Source organism: Oncorhynchus clarkii, chromosome 5 (assembly GCF_045791955.1).
Source record: "Oncorhynchus clarkii lewisi isolate Uvic-CL-2024 chromosome 5, UVic_Ocla_1.0, whole genome shotgun sequence".
NCBI lineage: Eukaryota > Metazoa > Chordata > Actinopteri > Salmoniformes > Salmonidae > Oncorhynchus > Oncorhynchus clarkii.
The window spans coordinates 93178025-93205363 of record NC_092151.1 but is presented as its reverse complement, the minus strand read 5'-3'; the positions used below and the strand labels follow the sequence as shown (position 1 = coordinate 93205363).

At 44.1% G+C, this 27339-nt stretch overlaps 1 protein-coding gene across 1 annotated transcript in view; it reads right to left on the bottom strand.

Annotated features, from left to right (window-relative positions):
* Positions 1-10697: 10697 nt before the first annotated feature.
* The window catches only part of LOC139409574 (kinesin family member 1Aa), a 193283-nt gene continuing 176641 nt past the window's right edge, over positions 10698-27339 (bottom strand). The window contains 8 exon segments of the mRNA XM_071154935.1: positions 10698-11020; positions 14056-14174; positions 17404-17596; positions 17872-18024; positions 20845-20969; positions 21212-21283; positions 24186-24383; positions 26962-27107. Of these exon segments, the coding sequence (XP_071011036.1) occupies positions 10987-11020; positions 14056-14174; positions 17404-17596; positions 17872-18024; positions 20845-20969; positions 21212-21283; positions 24186-24383; positions 26962-27107 (1040 nt within the window). The 3' untranslated portion in view covers positions 10698-10986.

Below are 27339 nucleotides of genomic sequence, written 5' to 3'. Positions count from 1 at the left end.
GAAAATTTATTAATTGGCAATATTAACATCAAAGATAAATGTAGTAATAAACAGATTAGGAATATTGTTTGTGATACTACAATTCCCTCAGCAAGATTATGGTATATTTAATTCAACTGCTAATAATTAGGTACATTTCATATTCAAAAATGCAAATGGTCTAATTCAAAACCTAACTGTTTTAACTTTATAAATGAATTTAATCAATATGTCACTACTTTAACTAAAATGACAAGCAAAAAGGCAATTAAAACTTGTTGTGTTGTTAATGAATATGATTTGTTTGTTTAGGATTCCTGACAATGTAAATAGTTTGCATGTGACTATTCTTATTTTGTTTGTTGATATTTGTTCATTAAAAATACATTTAAAAAAAAAAAATTAAAAAAAGTTGCTGGCCAGCCAACCAAAATTGGTTCTGTGAAGGTTCCCAGAACACAAAAACTGTTAATTTGTGCTGATTATTACAACGTTTCTATTAGGTCGCAAAAAATATTTGCCTAATATTGCAAAAACATTTTTCTAGGTTGTGTTTTGGGGATGTTATCATCCTAATGTTAGATAAAACCCTAACTACAACTTAATGGGAATCTCAGCTAACGTTCTGGGAATGTTCCTGGTTTGCTGGGTGGTTTCTTCGAACCTATATTTCATACTAAATCCTACGCATTCTATCAAATCCTAAACTATAATCTATCAGAATAGAATTGAATAGATCAATAAAAAACGGCCGATGATCATCCAGCACACAGGGAACAATATCAACACAAAAAAAATAGACATGTACTTTGGTCGTGTTTCATAAGTTCCACGTTTATTTAATATCAATTGACGATGCGTTTTAATGTACACCAACTGTTTATGCTTCAACTCCAACACTCAAATAGAGACATTGATTTAACTACTGAACAGTTAAGATGGTGTTTCAACGGGTTACAGCGGTATGGTGTACTGTTCACAGCAATCATGTTGTTTTATATACAATGCAACAAACAAAGAACATGAAGAAAACCAAATAGAAAAATGCTTTAACGGGTGCAGTTTGACCGAGCTATAGAAACAATACAATCAGTTCTGATTAAATATGGAAGCACACTTGATGGGTCAAAAGCTACTTTGTGAATTCTGTGATGGTGATGACTAAGACGGGATGTGGATGTTTGTGGCCAGACAGTGAAACAGGATTGACAGACAGACATTGTTCGAGTCCCAAACGGTACCCTATTCCCTATGCAGTGCACTAGTTTTGACCAGATCCCATAAGAGTCCCAAACGGTACCCTATTCCCTATGCAGTGCACTAGTTTTGACCAGATCCCATAAGAGTCCCAAACGGTACCCTATTCCCAATGCAGTGCACTAGTTTTGACCAGATCCCATAAAAAGTAGTGCACTATTAAGGCAATAGGGTGCCATTTGGGACTAATGACCCAGTCTACATGATGTCCTGGCTACATTCAAAAGGCCATATGAACACTTCTCCTCTTAGGTAAGGGTATTTTATGTCCTATACAGTGTAGTGCCCTTGATATTGTAAACTGGGAAGGAGACAACCATAACCTGCTCAATAGGCCCACACACTGCAATCCAATATAATAAAAGTATGATAATAATCATTTACATTCTACCAGACTGTATGTGAGATTTCAGTGATGCACCACCACCATCCATGACTATTTGGCCTTTCTGATTCAATCAATGGAACAAGACAAACTGTGAGGAAATTAGCTAGACCCAACAGGGGTAGAACCCATTGGTACAGGGTAGAACTCTGACCCACTGGGACAGGCTAGACCTCTGACCCACTGGGACAGGCTAGACCTCTGACCCACTGGTACAGGCTAGACCTCTGACCTACTGGTACAGGCTAGACCTCTGACCTACTGGTACAGGCTAGACCTCTGACCCACTGGTACAGGCTAGACCTCTGACCTACTGGTACAGGCTAGACCTCTGACCTACTGGTACAGGCTAGACCTCTGACCCACTGGTACAGGGTAGAACTCTGACCCACTGGTACAGGCTAGACCTCTGACCCACTGGGACAGGCTAGACCTCTGACCCACTGGTACAGGCTAGACCTCTGACCCACTGGTACAGGCTAGAACTCTGACCCACTGGTACAGGCTAGACCTCTGACCCACTGGTACAGGCTAGACCTCTGACCTACTGGTACAGGCTAGACCTCTGACCCACTGGTACAGGCTAGACCTCTGACACACTGGTACAGGCTAGACCTCTGACCCACTGGTACAGGCTAGACCTCTGACCCACTGGTACAGGCTAGACCTCTGACCCACTGGTACAGGCTAGACCTCTGACCCACTGGTACAGGCTAGACCTCTGACCCACTGGTACAGGCTAGACCTCTGACCCACTGGTACAGGCTAGACCTCTGACCCACTGGTACAGGCTAGACCTCTGACCCACTGGTACAGGCTAGACCTCTGACCCACTGGTACAGGCTAGACCTCTGACCCACTGGTACAGGCTAGACCTCTGACCTACTGGTACAGGCTAGACCTCTGACCCACTGGTACAGGCTAGACCTCTGACCCACTGGTACAGGCTAGACCTCTGAGAGGCTAGACCTCTGACCTACTGGTACAGGCTAGACCTCTGACCCACTGGTACAGGCTAGACCTCTGACCCACTGGTACAGGCTAGACCTCTGAGAGGCTAGACCTCTGACCTACTGGTACAGGCTAGACCTCTGACCCACTGGTACAGGCTAGACCTCTGACACACTGGTACAGGCTAGACCTCTGACACACTGATACAGGCTAGACCTCTGACACACTGGTACAGGCTAGACCTCTGACACACTGGTACAGGCTAGACCTCTGACACACTGGTACAGGCTAGACCTCTGACCCACTGGTACAGGCTAGACCTCTGACACACTGGTACAGGCTAGACCTCTGACACACTGATACAGGCTAGACCTCTGACACACTGGTACAGGCTAGACCTCTGACACACTGGTACAGGCTAGACCTCTGACACACTGGTACAGGCTAGACCTCTGACACACTGGTACAGGCTAGACCTCTGACACACTGGTACAGGGTATACCTCTGACACACTGGTACAGGTTAGACCTCTGACCCGTTGGTACAGGGTAGACCTCTGACCCGTTGGTACAGGGTAGACCTCTGACCCGTTGGTACAGGGTAGACCTCTGACCCGTTGGTACAGGGTAGACCTCTGACCCGTTGGTACAGGGTAGACCTCTGACCCGTTGGTACAGGGTAGACCTCTGACCCGTTGGTACAGGGTAGACCTCTGACCCGTTGGTACAGGGTAGACCTGACTTCCCCTGGAACCCCAAAGGAATGACAACGGTTTTAAAATGCGCATTTACTGCAAGCAGTGTATACCCTGTAGTTATACAGTAAGATACATTGATATGGGTAAAATTACCTTATATCACAACCTTCATTAGATTGAATCATTACTGTCAAATCTAATATAATTTACACACAGAGCCCTTTCAACATGGTACAGTATGTGAAGAGATACGCATGTAGGCAGCGGTGGAAAAAGTACTCAAATGTCATACTTGAGAAAAAGTAAAGACACCTTTAAAGAAAGTGACTCAGGTAAAAGTGAAAGTCACCCTGTAAAATACTACTTGACTAAAAGTATTTAGTTTTAAAATGTACTTAAGTATCAAAAGTAAATGTAATTGCTAAGATATACTTAAAAGTATCAAAAGTAAATGTATAAATCATTTCAAATTCCTTTATATTGAGCAAACCAGGCTGCACAATTTTCGTGCTTTTTAATTTTACGGAGAGCCAGGGGCACTCAGACATCATTTTCAAACGAAGCATATGTTTTTTTTTGAGTCTGCCAGATCAGAGGCAGTAGGGATGACCGTTGTATTGAACAGCGGAGCCACAGCTGTGTTCCGTTGTATTGAACAGCCGAGCCACAGCTGTGTTCCGTTGTATTGAACAGCGGAGCCACAGCTGTGTTCCGTTGTATTGAACAGCCGAGCCACAGCTGTGTTCCGTTGTATTGAACAGCGGAGCCACAGCTGTGTTCCGTTATATTGAACAGCCGAGCCACAGCTGTGTTCCGTTGTATTGAACAGCAGAGCCACAGCTGTGTTCCGTTGTATTGAACAGCCGAGCCACAGCTGTGTTCCGTTGTATTGAACAGCGGAGCCACAGCTGTGTTCCGTTGTATTGAACAGCCGAGCCACAGCTGTGTTCCGTTGTATTGAACAGCGGAGCCACAGCTGTGTTCCGTTGTATTGAACAGCCGAGCCACAGCTGTGTTCCGTTGTATTGAACAGCAGAGCCACAGCTGTGTTCCGTTGTATTGAACAGCCGAGCCACAGCTGTGTTCCGTTGTATTGAACAGCCGAGCCACAGCTGTGTTCCGTTGTATTGAACAGCAGAGCCACAGCTGTGTTCCGTTGTATTGAACAGCCGAGCCACAGCTGTGTTCCGTTGTATTGAACAGCGGAGCCACAGCTGTGTTCCGTTGTATTGAACAGCCGAGCCACAGCTGTGTTCCGTTGTATTGAACAGCAGAGCCACAGCTGTGTTCCGTTATATTGAACAGCCGAGCCACAGCTGTGTTCCGTTGTATTGAACAGCCGAGCCACAGCTGTGTTCCGTTGTATTGAACAGCCGAGCCACAGCTGTGTTCCGTTGTATTGAACAGCCGAGCCACAGCTGTGTTCCGTTGTATTGAACAGCCGAGCCACAGCTGTGTTCCGTTGTATTGAACAGCAGAGCCACAGCTGTGTTCCGTTGTATTGAACAGCAGAGCCACAGCTGTGTTCCGTTGTATTGAACAGCAGAGCCACAGCTGTGTTCCGTTATATTGAACAGCAGAGCCACAGCTGTGTTCCGTTGTATTGAACAGCAGAGCCACAACTGTGTTCCGTTGTATTGAACAGCCGAGCCACAGCTGTGTTCCATTGTATTGAACAGCAGAGCCACAGCTGTGTTCCTTTGTATTGAACAGCAGAGCCAGAGCTGTGTTCCGTTGTATTGAACAGCAGAACCACAGCTGTGTTCCATTGTATTGAACAGCAGAACCACAGCTGTGTTCCATTGTATTGAACAGCAGAGCCAGAGCTGTGTTCCGTTGTATTGAACAGCAGAGCCACAGCTGTGTTCCGTTATATTGAACAGCCGAGCCACAGCTGTGTTCCGTTGTATTGAACAGCAGAGCCAGAGCTGTGTTCCGTTGTATTGAACAGCAGAACCACAGCTGTGTTCCATTGTATTGAACAGCAGAACCACAGCTGTGTTCCATTGTATTGAACAGCAGAGCCAGAGCTGTGTTCCGTTGTATTGAACAGCCGAGCCACAGCAATACAAGTATTGGCATTACAGTTCTTCTCTTAATAATATTGTGCATCTCAAATGACACCCTGTTCCCTATATAGTGCACTACTTTAGACCAGGACCCTATGGCACCCTATTCCCTATATAGTGCACTACTTTAGACCAGGACCCTATGGCACCCTATTCCCTATGCACTGTAGTGCAGTACATAAGGAATTATAAACTAGGTGGTTTGAGCCCTGAATTTTGATTGGCTCAAAGCCAGGGTATATCAGACCGTATACCACAGGTATGACAAAACATTTAGTTTTACTGCCCTAATTACGACTGTAACCAGTTTATAATAGCAATAAGGCTCCTCTGGAGTTTGTGATACATGGCCAATATAGCACGGCTAAGGGCTGTATCCAGGCACTCCGCGTTGTGTCGTGCTTAAGAACAGCCCTTAGCCGTGGTAAATTGGCCACATTCCACACCTCCCCGGGCCGTATTGCTTAACTATATAAGGAATAGGGTGCCCCTTTGAGACATAACCTATAAGTGCTATGTAATTTCCTGCTCGTACTGAGCATGCTCTGTAGGTTGGCTGGCCTCAGGCATGCTCCTTATCAAAAGCTACAGGTATCAGTGTATCAATCAATCAATTTGGTCTCTGTCACTACATCAATGGCTGAAAAGCGATGGATGATAAATGAGCCCGTTAAACAACATCTCCCTGGGTATGCTATACTTCCTGAGACTCACATAAAGAAGGACAAGAAGAACCCTGCATGCCATGAAAGAAGTGTCTACTGGGTATACTGACAGCTGTCCTGTTCTCTTCCAACTGTGAGTAGTGTCTACTGGGCATACTGACAGCTGTCCTGTTCTCTTCCAACTGTGAGTAGTGACTACTGGACATACTGACAGCTGTCCTGTTCTCTTCCAACTGTGAGTAGTGTCTACTGGGCATACTGACAGCTGTCCTGTTCTCTTCCAACTGTGAGTAGTGTCTACTGGGCATACTGACAGCTGTCCTGTTCTCTTCCAACTGTGAGTAGTGACTACTGGACATACTGACAGCTGTCCTGTTCTCTTCCAACTGTGAGTAGTGTCTACTGGGCATACTGACAGCTGTCCTGTTCTCTTCCAACTGTGAGTAGTGACTACTGGGCATACTGACAGCCGTCCTGTTCTCTTCCAACTGTGAGTAGTGACTACTGGACATACTGACAGCCGTCCTGTTCTCTTCCAACTGTGAGTAGTGACTACTGGACATACTGACAGCTGTCCTGTTCTCTTCCAACTGTGAGTAGTGACTACTGGACATACTGACAGCTGTCCTGTTCTCTTCCAACTGTGAGTAGTGACTACTGGACATACTGACAGCTGTCCTGTTCTCTTCCAACTGTGAGTAGTGACTACTGGACATACTGACAGCTGTCCTGTTCTCTTCCAACTGTGAGTAGTGACTACTGGACATACTGACAGCTGTCCTGTTCTCTTCCAACTGTGAGTAGTGACTACTGGGCATACTGACAGCCGTCCTGTACTCTTCCAACTGTGAGTGAAACATATAGCAGGGTAATAGCATAGTAAATACACAATCCAACTGATGACCAACTTTAAAAAATAAAAAACACACAAAAAAAGGCTCCTCGGTCATCATTCTGCTTCCCTGTTGTCTGGACTGGACCCACTACGATGGCTAATGTTTGCTCGATACAAAACAAACAAACCATACATTTACAATTCATCACGATTCACTCACGTACAGTAGCTGCAATACTGATGCATACGTCCACGTGTACACAATAAGTGCTGTTGAACGGAAAACAAAAAGGGACTAAAGACTAAAATAATAATTTCACTTCACATGAGATGAACTAAAAAAGAAGCAATCGAAGAGGACGTGAGCGCCATGTAATTTTCCGGATTCAATCTGGTTATTATACAGAAAATGTCTACAATGAAATATCAGTAGTATATTTCTATAGAAATGGATCATCCTATACTAATCACTCGATAATATGTTTATAAAATGGCGTACGGTATGTGAAAACTCATATTCATTGTCTTTAAGTGCATATACGCTCATATCGATCTCCGACAATTGTTTTGTTGTTATTTTGGCTCTGTACTCCCAGCACTTTGGATGTGAAATGATACAATGACTAGGAGGTCAAAGTGCAGGACTGTCAGCTTTAATATGAGGAGTATTTTCATCCATATCGGGCGAAATGTTTAGAAATTACAGCACTTTTTTTTTGTTCATAGTCCCTCCGTTTTAGGGGACCAAAAGTATTGGGATAAATTAACTTTATGATTTCAACTCCAAAGTGCTGGAGTACAGAGCTAAAACAACAACAACAACAACAACAACAGAAGCAAACAAAATGTCCACTGTACCAATAGTTTTGCAGCTCGCTGTATATTAGCCTACTGTGTACATAAATAGATGATGATTAGCTAGACAAAAACAGCCACGTGATGAAGACAGAGTCACAAAATAGAACCCTAGTCCCTATGTAGGTGCACTACTTTTAACAAGAGCCCATAGGACTCTGGTCAAAAGTAGTGCACTACACAGGGAATATATGGAATCATTTGGGACATGATGAAGTAGATCCAAAGCAACTGAGGGACTGCAGATATACTGTTTGAAAAGAGAGGCACTGCATCACATGTACAAATCCTTGTTCAGAAACCTTGTTTCTTGTCTTATCCCTAGTGCGCTACAAACAGCTCGTTTTCATTTTCCCCTCATTCTATTCACTATGTAAGGGATCGGGGATCGTTCTGTCCACGCACCCATCTGTTTCCCCATCTCCCAGCTTTGAAGTATAATCAATTTCCATTATGTTCACAATCTCTCGAGCTTCTAAAATATTGTATCGTGAGTGAAATCGGGGTTGCACTATTCACAACTGACCACAGTAAGAAGGGGTAGGGGGTAGAGGTCATAGGTCATGTTATCAAAATTTTAGTGAAACTCATAATAAAAAGTACTGTAACTACTTTAGAAATATAAATGTATTTGTACATAAATACACGCAGAAATAAATAATAATGTTGTTAAATATTTAAATATATCCCATATTAATACAAAATAAAAATCATTAGACTTTAGAGATGAATCAAGGTTAAATTTGTGAGGACGTAGCTACTGTAGTAGGTACCTTTATAGCTAGCTACCATATATACCTTCATAGTTACCGTAGATGCCTTCATAGTTACTGTAGTTACCTTCAGAGCTACTGTAGATACCTTCATAGTTACCGTAGATGCCTTCATAGTTACTGTAGTTACCTTCAGAGCTACTGCAGATACCTTCATAGCTACTTAAAATACCAACAAAGTTACTGTAGATACCTTCATAGCTACTGTAGATACCTTCATAGCTACTTAAAATACCTACAAAGTTACTGTAGTTACCTTCATAGTTACTGTAGATACCTTCATAGTTACTGTAGTTACCTTCATAGTTACCGTAGATGCCTTCATAGTTACTGTAGTTACCTTCAGAGATACTGTAGATACCTTCATAGTTACCATAGAGGCCTTCATAGTTACTGTAGTTACCTTTATAGCTACCATAGATACCTTCATAGTTACTGTAGATACCTTCAGAGCTACTGTAGATACTATAATAGAGTTACTGTAAATACCTTCATAGTTACTGTAGATGCCTTCATAGCTACTGTAGATGCCTTCATAGTTACTGTAGATACCTTCATAGTTACTGTAGATACCTCCATAGCTACTGTAGATACTATAATAGAGCTACTGTAGATACCTTCAGAGCTACTGTAGATACCTTCAGAGCTACTGTAGATACATTCAGAGCTACTTAAAATACCTACAAAGTTACTGTAGATTCCTTCATAGTTACTGCAGATTCCTTCACAGCTACTTTGGGAAGTGGTTTTATCAGAGCAATAGCGTGAACATGTGATCACTTGATCAATGCCAACCCTTCTCTCTTGTAGCCCAGCTGTAGGTGCATCCTCCCATGGCACCCTATTCCTTTTATAACGCACTACTATTGACGAGAGCCCATAGGGTCCTGATCAAAAGTAGTGCACTATGTAGGGAATAGGGTGCCACGTGGGATGTAAAGTGTGTGTGTTGACATCTCAGGACTTATCAAGGAGGAACATGGAGATTACATTATGTCAAGATTCAGAAGGAGTTACTCTGTCCTGCCCAACAGAGCCTAGCTGGTATGGAAAGAGAATAGGGACATAAAGAGTTACTCTGTCCTGCCCAACAGAGCTGAGATGATATGGAAAGAAAGAGAAAAGTGAACAGAAGAGTTACATTAAACTGAACAACTGTCAATTGTAATTTTTTTCTGCCTTATATATTTTAGCAGAACTGCCGAAACCCTAATTTGGTGAAAATGTGTTTACTATGAATACGAACCTGTTGTTGTTTTTTTAACATTGTATGAGTAACAATAAGAGCAGCAATATAACCAAGACCACATATCTGGAGTCAACAGTAGTCTTATTTCCATGGTAATACTTCCATCTCTGTTTCTCGTCCCCCTTAAGGTAAGCTGAGGTGCAGTAATGTAGTGATGTAAACAGCGTCGTTTCAGACAGGACCATTTACTGTCAACACTCCTGATTTTATTTTATTTTTCCTGAAGGAAATAAGTGTGTGTTGTTTAACGAGCTCGACGTGTTGCTGCGTGTTGCTGCTGACTACCACACTTACATCACAATGTAAGTCGATAAAATAAGGAACTGGTAAATAACTACCCATTACTCTGTTCCACCAGCTCCGAAAGGGAAGGACGAGGTTCAGGAAGCATCCCAAATGGCACCCTATTCCCTATATAGTGCACTAGTTTTGACCCAAATGGCACCCTATTCCCTATAATGCACTAGTTTTGACCCAAATGGCACCCTATTCCCTATATAGTGCACTAGTTTTGACCCATATGGTACCCTATATAATGCACTAGTTTTGACCCATATGGTACCCTATTCCCTATAGAGTGCACTAGTTTTGACCCAAATGGCACCCTATTCCCTATATAATGCACTAGTTTTGACCCAAATGGCACCCTATTCCCTATATAGTGCACTCGTTTTGACCCATATGGTACCCTATTCCCTATATAATGCACTAGTTTTGACCCATATGGTACCCTATTCCCTATATAATGCACTAGTTTTGACCCATATGGTACCCTATTCCCTATAGAGTGCACTAGTTTTGACCCAAATGGCACCCTATTCCCTATATAGTGCACTAGTTTTGACCAGAGCCCTATGGGTTATTCATACAGTAGCTATGACCAGCCCTATGGGTCCTGGTCAAACGTAGAACACTATATAGGGAATAGGGTGCCATTTGGGTCGAAACTAGTGCACTATATAGGGAATAGGGTGCCATTTGGGTCACAACCTTGGAGAGGGGTTAACCAGATGATAAAGCCTACACAGACAGACAGCAGTACAGGCCCGACAGACACACAACGATGATGGAGGCCTCAGATACACAGGTGGTCAGCTTGTGATAAAGTGAGCGTGTGCAGAAGGAAGAAGAGCAGGTTACTAGTGTAGGATGGGAGGAGGGGCGGTGGGATAAGCATAGGAGTAATCAGGGATTTATATACAGGTTAGTCTCTTTGCGTTCTAATGTTTTCTATCTTCTTTATAAGACGTGTTGTTGTTCGATTGTTTGTTTCACATCCTTCCTCTCCTTCTGGAGAGCTTTGATCTGGTGGAGACAAAAAAAGGTAAAGATAGAATATATTGTATATTGATTCAAAATTACCAACCATTTGGGTTTTCTTCATAGTTACAGCATCAAAACATACTGCATAATAACATACCTTTATTTACTGTAAGGTTACTTGCGTAACCCCGGTTCTCTGATAATATGAGAGGGATATATCACATGCGGGGGGAGGGGGTTCGCTAAGAACCGCCTACTCTTGGAAGTACCAATCAAAAAATGTTTGTTTGAGACAGACATGTAGAGTGGCGAATGAGGTGAGACCCTCACTTCCATTAAAAGGAGCTAGCCTCCCACCCTCATGGTTATTCTCAAGCATGCTTCTCTTCCTCAAGCTCTTGCAAGCATGGGGAATGCGGTGATACGTCTCACTCAGATTAGCAGAGAACTGCGATTATGCAAATTCTCTTTCAAATACTCTTGTTAAGATGTATCATGCAGGGATATGGCCAACACCCTGATCGCAAGAAATGTGCTCTCCCAAGCCAGGCAGGTCCCAACATAGCAACCCTCAGAGGTCCCGAAACAAAGGGAGTAAACACAAAAAAGGTGCAAAGACAACCCCCCCCCAAGGAAAAACCTCATAACTAAGTGAGGGACAGCCCAGTACAAAGCTCCAGTCTCAGCATAATTAGACATGTCCCATGAGGTCACCTCCTGTGTAGTAGAGGGTCCTTCCTAAGATAAATACAGTGGTTTTATCCTTTTTTCGTTGTACTCCCTGACGAAGGCCGTGCAGCAGAAACACGTCTGAGGTTTAAAAAAAACAACAACTTTGTTTCCATTGAACATGCCCTAATAAATTAACGCATTTAAATGAATTATATGAAGAGTGCCTTGGCCCTCCTTTCCTTTTTTGATCCCCCATGAATCATCAGGATACAGTCGAAAAGAGAAAGTCCAACTCGAGGGTGGTAGCCCAATGAGCGAAGAGTATGACACCTTTGCACACACCGAACAACAACAGGGATGTCCTTCTAGGGGAAAAACGACAGGGTAAAAAAAGCCATATTCTCTAAGGTGCGTCAATAGGAAAAAAGTCGACCCGGGATAAAAACGAGGTTAGGTAATTAACCTGAAAAACACTGGTAGAGCACAGTCCACCGATACGCTAGGGACCAAGGGTAGTAGTAAAAGTGAAAGAAGGTGGAATGTGACGTCTATGCGTTTTTCAGCGGCTAAAATCGAGGAGGTCCACTTTCATTCTTTGTCTGTTAAACTGGATGAGCTCAGCCAAAGGGCTCCTTCTTGCTCATGGTATGACCACAGCCTTAGATGGCACTACGGGAGGCCTGTAATCAGGTCTGAAATCATACAGATCTCCACCCAATCTCCTCCCAAGCATCTGGGTCTAGGGTGTCCTGAGTCCAGCCGCTTCCTCCACTCCTCCAGTAACTCACCCTTGAAAACCAACAATAAAAAGGTCACGTTGAAGGTTTTAATGAGGCCTTTCCAAGGGAGTGAAGAGCTGGTAATGTCACAAGGAGCTAGGGGCTGAGGTGGTGAGCCAGTGACGGTTCCACGTCACTAACTCAGATTCCTCCAGATTGTGCATGTCCAGGCAAGGGCTCCTAGCACTCCTAGCAAAAATCCTGTGGTTAATGGGTTTATCCCGAGAGCTCGTAGCTTCCCTTAGGCAAGCTGGTACTGCGGCAAGCAGTTCCTTTATCAGGGCTGTGTGGGCTGGCGTTCCCGTCGTACAGGTCCCTTGACGGGTCTTGAGCCCCTACAGAAGATGACCATTCGATGTTGACTCTGGCCCTGGCATACAGACATGATGGGAGCCCAAACTTCACTGGAACAGGGGCAGCGCCAGTGCTCTTAGGGCCGTCAGGTCTGTGGGCTTGAGAGGGTCGGGAACAAACACAGTGCAGGAGTTGGGGTATGACGAACCATCTCAAGGATTTCCGTGAGATTGATCCCGTCGTCATCCTCGCCATCCCCTAACTCACCTTCACCACTACGTCCTCAGACATTGAGGGAAGGGAGTGGAGGCTAGTGGGGGGGGGGTTATCTAGCGAGCAGCTACCTCGTGGTGAAGGTATGCTGTGGCTAGCTCAGTGCTAGTTCAAGGAAACCGAGTGACAGTTTGCCTTCAGAAAAAGGCACAGATGGCGCCGTGAAGGCAGAGAGGGTTGGTTTAGCTAACAAAACGGGTGAACGTATGTTAACTATACTTTTTTTTTTTTAAAGAAGGGAGCTAGCAAAGCTACCATCTTGCAGGTAGGGTATACTAGTGAGGTTAGCTTGCCTTTCAGCAAGCTAGCCAACTTAGCCTTGCAGCGTGGGCTAACCAAGTCTAAATAACTAGCAGCAACGCTAGCTATCAACGGAAACTGAGAAGTAGAAAAAGGAATTTCTACTCCAAAATCTTCCGGTTAATACTGAACCTCTTAATTAACTCTGAAAACCTCGTCAGAAATATCCTTCACAGTTCGCTTTTGAGCAGGCAACGGGTATCCAGTCGATATGAGGAGAGCTAGAGTAGTGACACTCTTTGGGTGAGGAAGAGAAGCGAGAATAACCAGAGGGCGGGAGAGTGGCTTCTTTTATGGAAGTGAGTGTCTCACCTCATTCGCCACTCTACCTGTCTGTCTCCAACAGATGATTTGGATTGGTGCTTCCGAGACTAGGCGGTCTTTAGCGAAAGCCCACAATGTAATACATTGAAACACGTATTTGAAAGAAAACTCCTTTAAAGTTATGATTCAAATGGGATATAAAGTTTTACAATTACATTTGAGTTATTACACTTTTTTCCAGAGCAACTTACAGTCAGTAAGTTGAACACATATGATCACTTCGATCACTATCATTGTAATTAAAACGTTCAAAATAGTCGCTATGAGCAAAACCAATGTTAGTAAGAGTGAAGGTGGTGGATGAGGGGAGTTTCCTTGTAAAGCACTTGGAGTACCTTAGTTGGTAGAAATATGAAATACAAATTCAATTCATTATTTTTAAATTATTTATTAAGTGAAAAACAAAAAAAAACCTTAGTGTATTATCCATGTTACCTGATAGATCCTGCCAGCAGAGGGTTAAAAGCATAGAGCCAGTCGTGCATCTCCTTGTCGTTGCTGGCTTGGAGCAGTATACCGCGGTGCTCTGTACACACAGCAAACGTGTTTGGAGTCTGTTGGGGAAACACGGAGAGGTACAGTAATGTTAAAACCAGCTAGCTGCCCAGAGCAGCTTACTATTGAGGGTAGGTAGGAAGAGAGAGGAGGAAAAACATGACATCCTCTATGAGTCTCTTCAAATGCAGTACATATAAACTCAAGCAAAAAAAAAAAAGAAACGTCCCCTCACTGTCAACTGCGTTTATTTTCAGCAAACTTAACATGTGTAAATATTTGTATGAGCATAAGATTCAACAACTGAGACATAAACGGAACAAGTTCCACAGACGTGTGACTAACAGAAATGGAATAATGTGTCCCTTGACAAAGGAGTGGTCAAAATCAAAAGTAACAGTCAGTATCTGGTGTGGCCACCAGCTGCATTAAGTACTGCTGTGCAACTCCTCCTCATGGACTGCACCATATTTGCCAGTTATTGCTGTGAGATGGTACCCCACTCTTCCACCAAGGCACCTGCAAGTTCTCTGACATTTCTGGGGGGGAATGGCCCTCACCCTCTGATCCAACAGGTCCAGACATGCTCAATAGTATTGAGATCTGGGCCATTCGCTGGCCATGGCAGAACACTGACATTCCTGTCTTGCTGGAAATCACGCAGAGAACAAGCAGTATGGCTGGTGGGTCATGTCAGGATGAGCCTGCAGGAAAAGTACCACATGAGGGAGGATGTCTTCCCTGTAACACACAGTGTTGAGATTGCCTGCAATGACAAGAAGCTCAGTCCGATGATGCTGTGACCGATGATGCTGTGACACACCGCCCCAGGTCATGACGGACCCTCCACCTCCAAATCGTTCCCGCTCCAGAATACAGGCCTCGGTATAATGCTCATTCCTTCCACAATAAATTAATTCAATGATAAATGTGAATCCAACCATCACCCCTGGTGAGACAAAACCGAAGAGCACTTTTTGCAAGTTCTGTCTGGTCCAGCGACAGTGGGTTTGTGCCCAGAGGCGATGTTGTTGCCGGTGAGGACCTGCCTTACAACAGGCCTACAAGCCCTCAGTCCAGCCTATCTCAGCCTATTGTGGTCAGTCTGAGCACTGATGGAGGGATTGTGCGTTCCTGGTGTAACTCGGGCAGTTGTTGTTGCCATCCTGTACCTGTCCTGCAGGTGTGATGTTCGGATGTACAGATCCTGTGCAGGTGTTGTTACACGTGGTCTGCCACTGCGAGGACGATCAGCTGTCCTCAAGCCTCCTTGCAGCATGCCTAAGGCACGTCCACGCAGATGTGCAGGGACCCTTCTTCTTTTGGCGTTTTCAGAGTCAGTAGAAAGGTCTCTTTAGTGTCTGACCTTAATTGCGTAATTAATTAACTGACCTTAATTGCGTCTGTAAGCTGTTAAGACACTAACGACTGTTCCACAGGTGCATGTTCATTAAACAAACATGAGAAACAGTGTTTAAACCCTCTTACAATGAAGATCTGTGAAGTTTTGGATTTTTACTAATTATCTTTGAAAGACAGGGTCCTGAAAAAGGAACGTTTATTTTTTTGCTGAGTTTAGTTATATATTGGCACCCTCGTTTCTTTTAAAATAAGTTCAAATTGTAAAAAAAAAAAAAATTGTACTCCACAGATTTTTTTATTGTATTTTCAACATTACAGAACCAATTTTATTTTTGTAAATTTAATTTGACCATTTTAATTTAAAATGACTGGAGCTAGTACTTTGGTTGCACAGCCTTTGGCCAAGATAACTGCAGGTATGTCACGGTTGTTGTAAGATACGGACCAAGGCACAGCGTTTATTGAGTTCCACATATTTATTTAAAGTGCAACTTCTTCAACCAAAACAATAAACAAGCTACACACACGACTACGTGGTGCAACAAGCACCAACACAAACAATATCCCACAAACACAGGTGGGAAAAATGGCTACCTAAATAGGATCCCCAATCAGAGGCAACTATTACCAGCTGCCTCTAATTGGGAACCAAACAAAACACCAACATAGAAATATTGAACTAGAACACCCCCTAGTCACCTGCTACACCATAGAGAACCAAGGACTCTCTATGGTCAGGGCGTGACAAGGTAAGCGTTTCTTGTACCATCAATGAGCTTCCTGCACCTTTCTACTGGCAATTTGCCTCACTTTTCAGCAGCAAATTGCACCAATTATTCAATGTTTAAGGGGTGCTCTCAACCAACTGCTGTTTTCAGCTCTTGCCATAGATTACGGATGTGATTCATATCTCAACTCTTCGTTGGCCAATCCAGAACAGTCCAGCCTTTCTTCTTTTACCAGGGGGCTGCTTTTATGTGTGTTTAGGTTTGTTGTCCTGCTGGAAAATCCACAAACTTCAACAAACACAGTGTCTGGACACTGGGTTGAACATTGGATTCCAAAACACCTTAATAATTTACTGATTTCATGATGTCTTGCACACGTTCAAGGTCCCCCAGGACCAGAGCCTAAATCCGTGGGAAAATGTTTTGTGGACTAATGAAACAAAATTTGAGTTTTGGCAATACAGATCAGTGCTATGTTTACAGACAACCAAATGAAGCATTCAATGAAAAGAACGCACTACCTAGACTCAAACATGGCCTTGCTGCCTCTGGTACTGAGGGCCTTTCGAAATGCGCAAGTCGTCACAAAATCTGCAGATTATCAGGTGTTTTGGAGTCCAATGTTTAAACCAGTGTCCAAAAACTAAGTCTTCATTGTGTCTTCCAGCAGGAAAACAACGCCAAACACCCATAAGGCAACACAGAGGTTCAAGAAGAGATGTTGGACTGTTCTGGATTGGCCAGTTAAGTCCATACTTGAATCACATCAAAAACGTATGGTGAGATCTGGAAACAGCAGTTGATGGAGGGCGCTCCTCAAACATTGTTGTAAAAGGTGTCAGGTAATGGTGTGTAACAGTGTCAGGTAATGGTGTGTAAAGGTACCGGATTAAGATGTGTAAAGGTGTCAGGTCAAGGTGTGTAAAGGTGCCGGATTAAGATGTGTAAAGGTGTCAAGTAAAGGTGTGTGAAGGTGTCAGCTAAAGGTATCAGGTAACGGGGTGTAAAGATGTGTAAAGGTGTCAGCTAAAGGTATCAGGTAACGGGGTGTAAAGATGTGTAAAGGTGTCAGGTAAAGGTATCAGGTAACGGGGTGTAAAGATGTGTAAAGGTGTCAGGTAAAGGTATCAGGTAACGGGGTGTAAAGATGTGTAAAGGTGCCAGGTAAAGGTGTATCGACAGGTAAAAAGGTACCAACCTTGAGCATGGCCTGCTGGTCCTCGCTGTACTTGACATGGGCAGAGGAGAGGTTGAGGATGGCTCTCTCCACGCTGTCTCTCTCTGTATTGTAGATATAGACGTACGGACGTCTCACCACCACATAGCGCCTCACCCAGCCGTTGGTATGAGGCTCCAGGAAATGCAGGTAGCCCTTCTTTGACACGATGGGGCTGGTGGAAAGATCAAGACTGTTACTACACTTGTTCAACTTTTCACACTACCACGTCGACCCGAACTAGCCTTTGCTGGCTCTGATATTTTATTTTAAACATTGTTGTTTTCAAGATGCGAGCAGCAACTATATGGTGGATTGGTAACAAGGCCAGTTCAGTAGAGCTTGACACATTTTGTCTCAGTAGTGTGAAAAGCACTTTGATGAGGTAAATTCCACCAAGTCTTCTAAGCCATAAATCAATCAATCAATCAATCTCTGAAGCCCCCTCACCTGACCCGGATCTCTTGGATGTCTGGTACAAAACGGCGCGTCCTGGGTTTAACCTCCGGGGCGGCAACCCCACCAGGGGACTTCTTCACCTCTCCATCCCGCTGTGAGCAGTCAGGGTTGGGGCTGGCACAGCAGGAGCGAAACTTGGTGGCTCTGGTTGGAGAGACGGAGGAAGAAAAGTTTTCCATGTGGGGATAGACCATAGCGATAGTTAGAGAACCCATCTTAGATTTAACCCGTTGTCACGACTTCTGCCGAAGTCATTGCCTCTCCTTGTTCGGGCGGTGCTCGGCGTTCGACGTCACCGGTCTTCTAGCCATCATTGATCCATTTTTCATTTTCCATTGGTTTTGTCTTGTCTTCCCACACACCTGTTTTCAATCCCATTCATTACCTGATGTGTATTTAACCCTCTGTTTACCCTCATGTCTTTGTCAGAGATTGTTTTATTGTTAGTGTTGTTTATTTGTTGTATTTGTGCACGTCGGGTCCTCGTACCCATGTTTGTTCATGTCTGTACTTCTAGTGTTATGGAGCATGTTCCGTGGACATTTATTAAAAGACTCCATTTACACTCCATTTTGACTCTCCTGCGCCTGACTTCCCTGCCACCTATTCACACGGCGCTGACACCCGTTTTAGCATGGATTTTAGCATTGACCGATTCCACACGTTTTAGCATGGATATTAGCATTGAGCGATTCCACCCGTTTTAGCATGGATATTAGCATTGAGCGATTCCACCCGTTTTAAGTGGTCAACTGGGTGGGGATTCATATGGGGTTGGGAGTAATCAGCCAATGATCAGAGCATTGCCTTCTTTAAACTAGGCGCAGTAGTTTGTAATTGTCTTTAAGGTATTTCACCTCCATCTAGTGGCCATAATACATTAATGGCACATAGGATTTGGTTCAGGACTCCAGCACTGCAGGTGTCAAGAAATCACCAATATTAGCTTTACACTTTATTCAAACACAAAATAATAAGAAAATGCACTACTTTAAAATGGAGATGGCCTCAAAATGGCAGAGCATCGCATTAGTGCAAACCAAAACTGTTCTCAGGGCAGGTCTGCCGGTTTTGACTTGCAGAAGTCACTTTTCGTAGCCGGTTAGGAGAACTAACTCGGCAGGTTAGGAGAACTAACTCGGCAGGTTAGGAGAACTAACTCGGCAGGTTAGGAGAACTAACTCGGCAGGTTAGGAGAACTAACTCGGCAGGTTAGGAGAACTAACTCAGCAGGTTAGGAGTAGTGTCTATTAACCATGTACACTTCCAACAGTGAGTGAAATACATAGCAGGTACCAGTAGGTGTCAGTGAAGGCCGGTTTAAATGGGGAGGAGGGGCTCATAACAGGTACCAGTAGGTGTCAGTGAAGGCCGGTTTAAATGGGGAGGAGGGGCTCATAACAGGTACCAGTAGGTGTCAGTGAAGGCCGGTTTAAATGGGGAGGAGGGGCTCATAACAGGTTCCAGTAGGTGTCAGTGAAGGCCGGTTTAAATGGGGAGGAGGGGCTCATAACAGGTACCAGTAGGTGTCAGTGAAGGCCGGTTTAAATGGGGAGGAGGGGCTCATAACAGGTTCCAGTAGGTGTCAGTGATGGCCGGTTTAAATGGGGAGGAGGGGCTCATAACAGGTTCCAGTAGGTGTCAGTGAAGGCCGGTTTAAATGGGGAGGAGGGGCTCATAACAGGTTCCAGTAGGTGTCAGTGAAGGCCGGTTTAAATGGGGAGGAGGGGCTCATAACAGGTTCCAGTAGGTGTCAGTGATGGCCGGTTTAAATGGGGAGGAGGGGCTCATAACAGGTTCCAGTAGGTGTCAGTGAAGGCCGGTTTAAATGGGGAGGAGGGGCTCATAACAGGTTCCAGTAGGTGTCAGTGATGGCCGGTTTAAATGGGGAGGAGGGGCTCATAACAGGTACCAGTAGGTGTCAGTGAAGGCCGGTTTAAATGGGGAGGAGGGGCTCATAACAGGTTCCAGTAGGTGTCAGTGATGGCCGGTTTAAATGGGGAGGAGGGGCTCATAACAGGTACCAGTAGGTGTCAGTGAAGGCCGGTTTAAATGGGGAGGAGGGGCTCATAACAGGTTCCAGTAGGTGTCAGTGAAGGCCGGTTTAAATGGGGAGGAGGGGCTCATAACAGGTACCAGTAGGTGTCAGTGATGGCCGGTTTAAATGGGGAGGAGGGGCTCATAACAGGTTCCAGTAGGTGTCAGTGATGGCCGGTTTAAATGGGGAGGAGGGGCTCATAACAGGTTCCAGTAGGTGTCAGTGATGGCCGGTTTAAATGGGGAGGAGGGGCTCATCACAGGTTCCAGTAGGTGTCAGTGATGGTCGGATTAAATGGGGAGGAGGGGCTCATAACAGGTTCCAGTAGGTGTCAGTGATGGCCGGTTTAAATGGGGAGGAGGGGCTCATAACAGGTACCAGTAGGTGTCAGTGATGGCCGGTTTAAATGGGGAGGAGGGGCTCAAAACAGGTACCAGTAGGTGTCAGTGATGGCCGGTTTAAATGGGGAGGAGAGGCTCATCACAGGTACCAGTGATGGCCGGTTTAAATGGGGAGGAGGGGCTCATGCCATAATCTCAGAAACCCAGAACTAAAATCTAATAATTGTGTCAGATGCTGGATTATGTTCTGGGAAGATGTTGGAGATAAGATATTAACCAGACTCTCCAAGTCTCTACCCCTCACGAAACAGAAACTCTCAGCAAAATCATGAGCCGAATGTTCCCTCCCCACCTGTAAAAAAACATCAGGATCTGACCAAATGATCAATGATTGGAAAATCTGCACACCGGGAACAAAGTTCCTCGTTCATCCTCGCATCCCAAAATCATCTCTATGAGACGTGAAACTATCCACAAGAAATTAGTCTTACCGCGGCAGCCCTGAGTCTGTTAGTGTTTGAGTCTGTTAGTGTCTGAATCTGTTAGTGTCGTGTGCAATGGTAGCAGAAGTGTGATATTACTGACCTGAGTGTTTCAGTCTTGGGGTAGCATCCCTCAACCAATGACGGGCACGTCGAGGAGGGGGTGAGGGTGTTGAGGGCCGTGGCAGAGGTCGACTCCCTCAGCAGAGTCACTGACATTTCAGACAGCTGGTAACACACACACACACACACACACACACACACACATACAGCATGTCAAAATGCACACACACACACACACACACGTAAACACAAACACACAGCATGTCAAAACACTGTCTGGAAAAAGTTCACCGAGACAAACGAACACGTCACATCGCCACTCGTAGTTTCCTCACATCAAAGTAACTTCAAACCGGATACAGACATGAAAACCCATCATCGTAAAGTGACACAGGAAGGACGTCTACCTTGCTTTCACTGGCGCTGACACACACGTGGCTGTACTCTCTGTTGAAGGAGTGGGCGAGCAGCCGTAGACACTGGTGAGTGATGGAGACAAATAAAGCTCTAAGTCTCAGAGCAATGGGCTTCACAAAACAAACAACAACCTCAGAATGGTTACCTAAGGAGAAGGCTTAAGTGAGACACTGACATTATTTAAAAGGGACACTAGCTACAGGAAGTAGGGGTGCTGGGGGGTGCTGCGGCTGATAAATTGAAATAATTTTGCCCCAAAAATGTGTATATATAAAAAACAATGTATTTACCCCCAAAATTGAATTACTGCTGTCTGAACAGACATAAATAAAATAATTCAAAATACCACGCAAGAAAGCATAATTTAGGTACAAAAGGATAAATAGCATCGAAGTAGGTTTTACAATTGGGAAGGACACAATCTGGGCAGCACACACACCAAATACAGAACAGCTTGTTCCATTGTGGCCATAGATATAATCCAGAGAAGGAATTTGGAACTTCTAACCCTGGTACTTTGACTGTTAAACTCATGGGTACACTAGCAATGGCTGCCAGTCCTGACTTGAATGGGAACAACCAGTCCTGACCTGAATGGGAACAGCCATCTATGGATTACATTTCTATGGTTGGTTATGTCAGTTTGCCTTTTTACAAATGTCAAAATAAAATCCCAGGAAAATCGTAGGTCCTGAGGGGGTTTGGGTTTGGAAAGCCTACTGCTGAAAAGAGAAGCCTAATCTGACTGTGGAAGCTAGCCATTTTTTCCCCCCCACAACAACTTCTGAGTGATTCTGAGCGAACAGCGCTGTTTTTCAAAGTAACTGGTCTTCAGCTATTGTCACAAAACACATCACCCATGCTTCATCTTCATCACAGGCTGAGTCAGTATCACTGTTTACTCTGTAGCATGTACTGTACATATACAATACCAGTCCAAACTTTGGACACACCTACTCATTCAAGGGTTTTTTCTGCATTTTTAGCCACCCTTTGCCTTGATGACAGCTTTGCACACTCCTGGTAACTTTCGACAGGTTCTGTATATGATCCAACAGACCACCAGTCTGTTTAAGGGCTATTTGACCAAGAAGGAGAGTGATGGAGTGCTGCATCAGATGACCTGGCCTCCACAATCACCCAACCTCAACCCAATTGAGAAGGTTTGGGATAAGTTGGACCGCAGAGTGAAGGAAAAGCAGCCAAAAAGTGCTCAGCATATGTGGGAACTCCTTGAAGACTGTTGGAAAAGTATTCTAGGTGAAGCTGGTTGAGAGAATGCCAAGTGTGTGCAAAGTTGTCATCAAGGCAAAAGGTGGCTACTTTGAAGAATCTCAAATCTCAAATATATTTTGATTTAATTAACACTTTTTTGGTTACTACATGATTCCATATATGTTATTTCATAGTTTTGATGTTGTCACTATTATTCTACAATATAGAAAATAGTCCACATTTTAAAAAACAACTTGAATGAGCAGGTGTGTCCAAACTTGACTGGTACTGTGTGTGTGTGTGTATGTGTGTGTGTATATATATATATATATATATGCGTACAGAGGCCCATTATCAGCATCCATCACTCCTGTGTTCCAATGGCACGTTGTGTTAGCTAATACAAGTTTATCATTTTAAAATGCTAATTGATCATTAGAAAACTATTTTTCAATTATGTTAGCACAACTGAAAACTGTTGTTCAGATTAAAGAAGCAATAAAACAGGCCTTCTTTAGACTAGTTGAGTATCTGGAGCATCAGCATTTGTGGGTTCGAATACAGGCTCAAAATGGCCAGAAACAAAGGACTTTCTTCTGAAACTCATCAGTCTATTCTTGTTCTGGGAAATGAAGGCTATTCTATGTGAGAAATTGCCAAGAAACTGAAGATCTCGTACAACGCTGTGTACTACTCCCTTCACAGAACAGCGCAAACTGGCTCTAACCAGAATAGAAAGAGGAGTGGGAGGCCCCGGTGCACAACTGAGCAAGAGGACAAGTACATTAGAGTGTCTAATTTGAGAAACAGACGCCTCACAAGTCCTCAACTGGTAGCTTCATTAAATAGTACCCGCAAAACACCAGTCTCAACGTCAACAGTGAAGAGGAGACTCCGGGTTGCTGGCCTTATAGGCAGAGTTCCTCTGTCCAGTCTCAACGTCAACCATGAAGAGGTGACTCCGGGTTGCTGGCCTTCTACGCAGAGTTCCTCTGTCCAGTGTCTGTGTTCTTTTGCCCATCTTTTTATTGGCCAGTCTGAGATATGGCTTTTTACTTTGCAACTCTGTCAATAAGAGTGTCCATGATTGAGTCTTTGAATGAAGAGATTAAGATTAAACTGTCCAAATCATGTCCAATCAGTTGAATTTACCACAGGAGGACAACCAATCAAGTTGTAGAAACATATCAAGGATGATCAATGGAAACAGGATGCACCTGAGTTCAATTTTGAGTCTCATAGCAAAGGGTCTGAATACTTATGTAAATACTCTATTTTGGTTTTTAATTTGTAATAAATCTGAAAACAAATCAAAAAAACTTGTTTTGCTTTGTCATTATGGGGTATTGTGATGTCATTATGGGGTATTGTGATGTCATTATGGGGTATTGTGATGTCATTATGGGGTATTGCGTGTAGATTGATGAGGGGGGAAAAACAATGTAATTAACTTTAGAATAAGACTGTAACCTGCATTTGGCCACTTATGTGGTATTGACAAATATTCTGCTAATTTCTTTTATCATGTAAATAATGTAGAAGTGCATGAAATGTGTTTATAAAATGTTTATAAAAATCCCCATGTGTGGAAATCCCCCAAAAACGTGTCTGCTCAACTGTATGGCACGACACAAATGTGATTATAGATACAGGCAATGTAAGTCAAAACATCTTCTCCCGGCCCGTAAGAAAGAACGGGAATATTTTAAATTAACAAGGTTACGTTTTTTTTAAAGAAGAGACACTGACCTTAGCGACTAGCTCCCTCTGCCTCTTGTTGGGGGCGTCAGCTGTGGGGCTGAGACTGAGGTCCTGGGCGTGGCCCTCGGAAGGCTGAGGGGACTCACTCTGCTCCACAGACACACAGGATAGCAACTCTTCCTGACCCAGCAGCAGGGTGGACTCTAGCTTCTCCCTCAGGAGCAGGTAGTGTCTCGTCTTCTCCACCTGAATGAAACAGATAACCATAACTAACTAAGTAAGTATCTAACTACAGCTAACCCTCAGGAGCAGGTAGTGTCTTGTCTTCCTCATGATGAACGGAACACATACACACCATAACTAATTTTAAGTAACTAAATAACTAATTAACCCTTTTCACCTAGAACACATTAAACCGGATGAACATACACCACAACAGTACAGTACATGGATGTACACATACAGTACATGAATGTACACATACAGTACACGGTTCAGAAGTAGCCTTCAACCATTCACCCGTTTATTAAATGAAAGTCTGTCATCTACACTCTGGGGGGGGGGGGGGGGGGCAGTTTACCAGACCCAGCTTCTCCACTGAACATGCTTTTAAGTCTAGGACTAGAGCTTTTAAGTCTAGGACTAGGGCTTTTAAGTCTAGGACTAGGGCTTTTAAGTCTAGGACTAGGGCTTTTAAGTCTAGGACTAGGGCTTTTAAGTCTAGGACTAGGTTTGATCTGTGACCAGAAATCTGGCCCTAGATGTAGTTCCACCCAGTCTAGTCTTATCAGTCGTGATGTCTCTAGGTGTAGGGTATAGGTGTAGTAGGGTGTAGTAGGGTGTAGTAGGGTATAGGTGTAGTAGGGTGTAGTAGGTTGTAGTTGTAGTAGGGTGTAGTAGGGTATAGGTGTAGTAGGTTGTAGTTGTAGTAGTGTATAGGTGTAGTAGGTTGTAGTTGTAGTAGGGTGTAGTAGGGTGTAGGTGTAGTAGGGTGTAGTAGTGTATAGGTGTAGTAGGGTATAGGTGTAGTAGGGTGTAGTTGTAGTAGGGTGTAGTAGGGTATAGGTGTAGTAGGGTGTAGTAGTGTATAGGTGTAGTAGGGTGTAGTAGTGTATAGGTGTAGTAGGGTGTAGTAGGGCATAGGTGTAGTAGGGTGTAGTTGTAGTAGGGTATAGGTGTAGTAGGGTGTAGTAGTGTATAGGTGTAGTAGGGTGTAGTTGTAGTAGGGTATAGGTGTAGTAGGGTGTAGTAGTGTATAGGTGTAGTAGGGTGTAGTAGGGTGTAGTAGTGTATAGGTGTAGTAGGGTGTAGTAGTGTATAGGTGTAGTAGGGTATAGTAGTGTATAGGTGTAGTAGGGTATAGGTGTAGTAGGGTGTAGTAGTGTATAGGTGTAGTAGGGTGTGGTAGGGTGTAGTAGGGCATAGGTGTAATATGGTGTAGTAGAGTGTAGTAGTGTATAGGTGTAGTAGGTTGTAGTTGTAGTAGGGTGTAGTAGGCTATAGGTGTAGTAGGGCATAGGTGTCGTAGGGTGTAGTAGGATGTAGTAGGTTATAGGTGTAGAAGGGTGTAGTAGGATGTAGTAGGTTATAGGTGTAGAAGGGTAAAGGGTGTAGACGGGTGTAGTGGGGAATAGGTGTAGTAGGTTATAGGTGTAGAAGGGTAAAGGGTGTAGACGGGTGTAGTGGGGAATAGGTGTAGTAGGTTATAGGTGTAGAAGGGTAAAGGGTGTAGACGGGTGTAGTGGGGAATAGGTGTAGTAGGTTATAGGTGTAGAAGGGTGTAGAAGGGTGTAGTGGGGTATAGGTGTAGTAGGGTATAGGTGTAGTAGGGTATAGGTGTAGTAGGTAGTTGGGGTAGTATAGTGTAGGTATAGCAAGGTGTAGGGTAAATGTTTAGTAGGGTATAGTTGTAGTATGGTATTGAGTGCAGGTGTAGTGTATAAGATATAGGGTGTAGGATATATGTGTAGGGTGTAGAGTGTAGGGTATAGGTGTAGTAGTGTGTAGGTGGGTATAGGTGTATGGTGTTTTTGTAGGGTGTACGACGTAGGGTATAGGTGTAGGGTGTAGGGTATAAGTGTAGTGTATAGGATATAGGGTATAGGTGTAGGGTATAGGGTTTAGTGTATAGGTGTAGTGTATAGTATATAGGGTAATCAAATCACAATCAAATCAAATTTATTTATATAGCCCTTCGTACATCAGCTGATATCTCAAAGTGCTGTACAGAAACCCAGCCTAAAACCCCAAACAGCAAGCAATGCAGGTGTAGAAGCACAGTGGCTTGGAAAAACTCCCTAGAAAGGCCAAAACCTAGGAAGAAACCTAGAGAGGAACCAGGCTATGAGGGGTGGCCAGTCCTCTTCTGGCTGTGCCAGGTGGAGATTATAGGTATAGTAGGGTGTAAGGTATATGGTGTAGGGTATATGGTATATGGTGTGTGTAGCTGTAGGGTGTAGGGTAGTGGTGCATGCTGTATGTGTAGGGTGTAGGGTATAGGTGTATGTGTAGGGTGTACGATGAAGGGTATAGGTGTAGGATATAGGGTGTAGGGTATAGGTGTAGGGTATAGGGTATAGGTGTAGGGTGTAGGGTATAGGTGTAGGATAGAGGGTGTATGGTATAGGTGTAGGGTGTAGGATATAGGTGTAGGATATAGGGTGTAGAGTATAGGGTGGAGGTGTAGGGTATAGGTGTAGGGTATATGGTATAGGTGTAGGGTGTAGGGTATAGGTTTAGGATATAGGGTGTAGAGTATAGGGTGTAGGTGTAGAGTATAGGGTGTAGGTGTAGGGTGTAGGTTATAGGGTGTAGTACCACATACCTCCTGCAGGAGGCTGAGTTTCTCCAGTTCCCACTGGTGGTCCAGGATGAGGCTGTCACTGCGTGGCCTCCACCCAGCCAGGTTCTCCTCCCCTCGGACGTACGCCACCGAGGTGTCCAGCACCCGCCGACGTCTCCTCTGCATTCCTGGGGGGTTGAAAAAGGTCAATGGCTAGAGGTCAGAGGTCAGGGGTCGGACAAACAAAGCAGAAATAAGCTTTATCCATTTCTGTCTCAATTTTGTTTGGATTCTTTGCGTCTCCTTTTCAATTGTTTTGGAGAAAAAGGTCCCTCCAATTCAGACCTTCTCCTCCAATGCATTTTGAGAAAGAGGCAGGAAGACGAATTACAGAAAGAGTTGTGGAAACACAGACAAAAG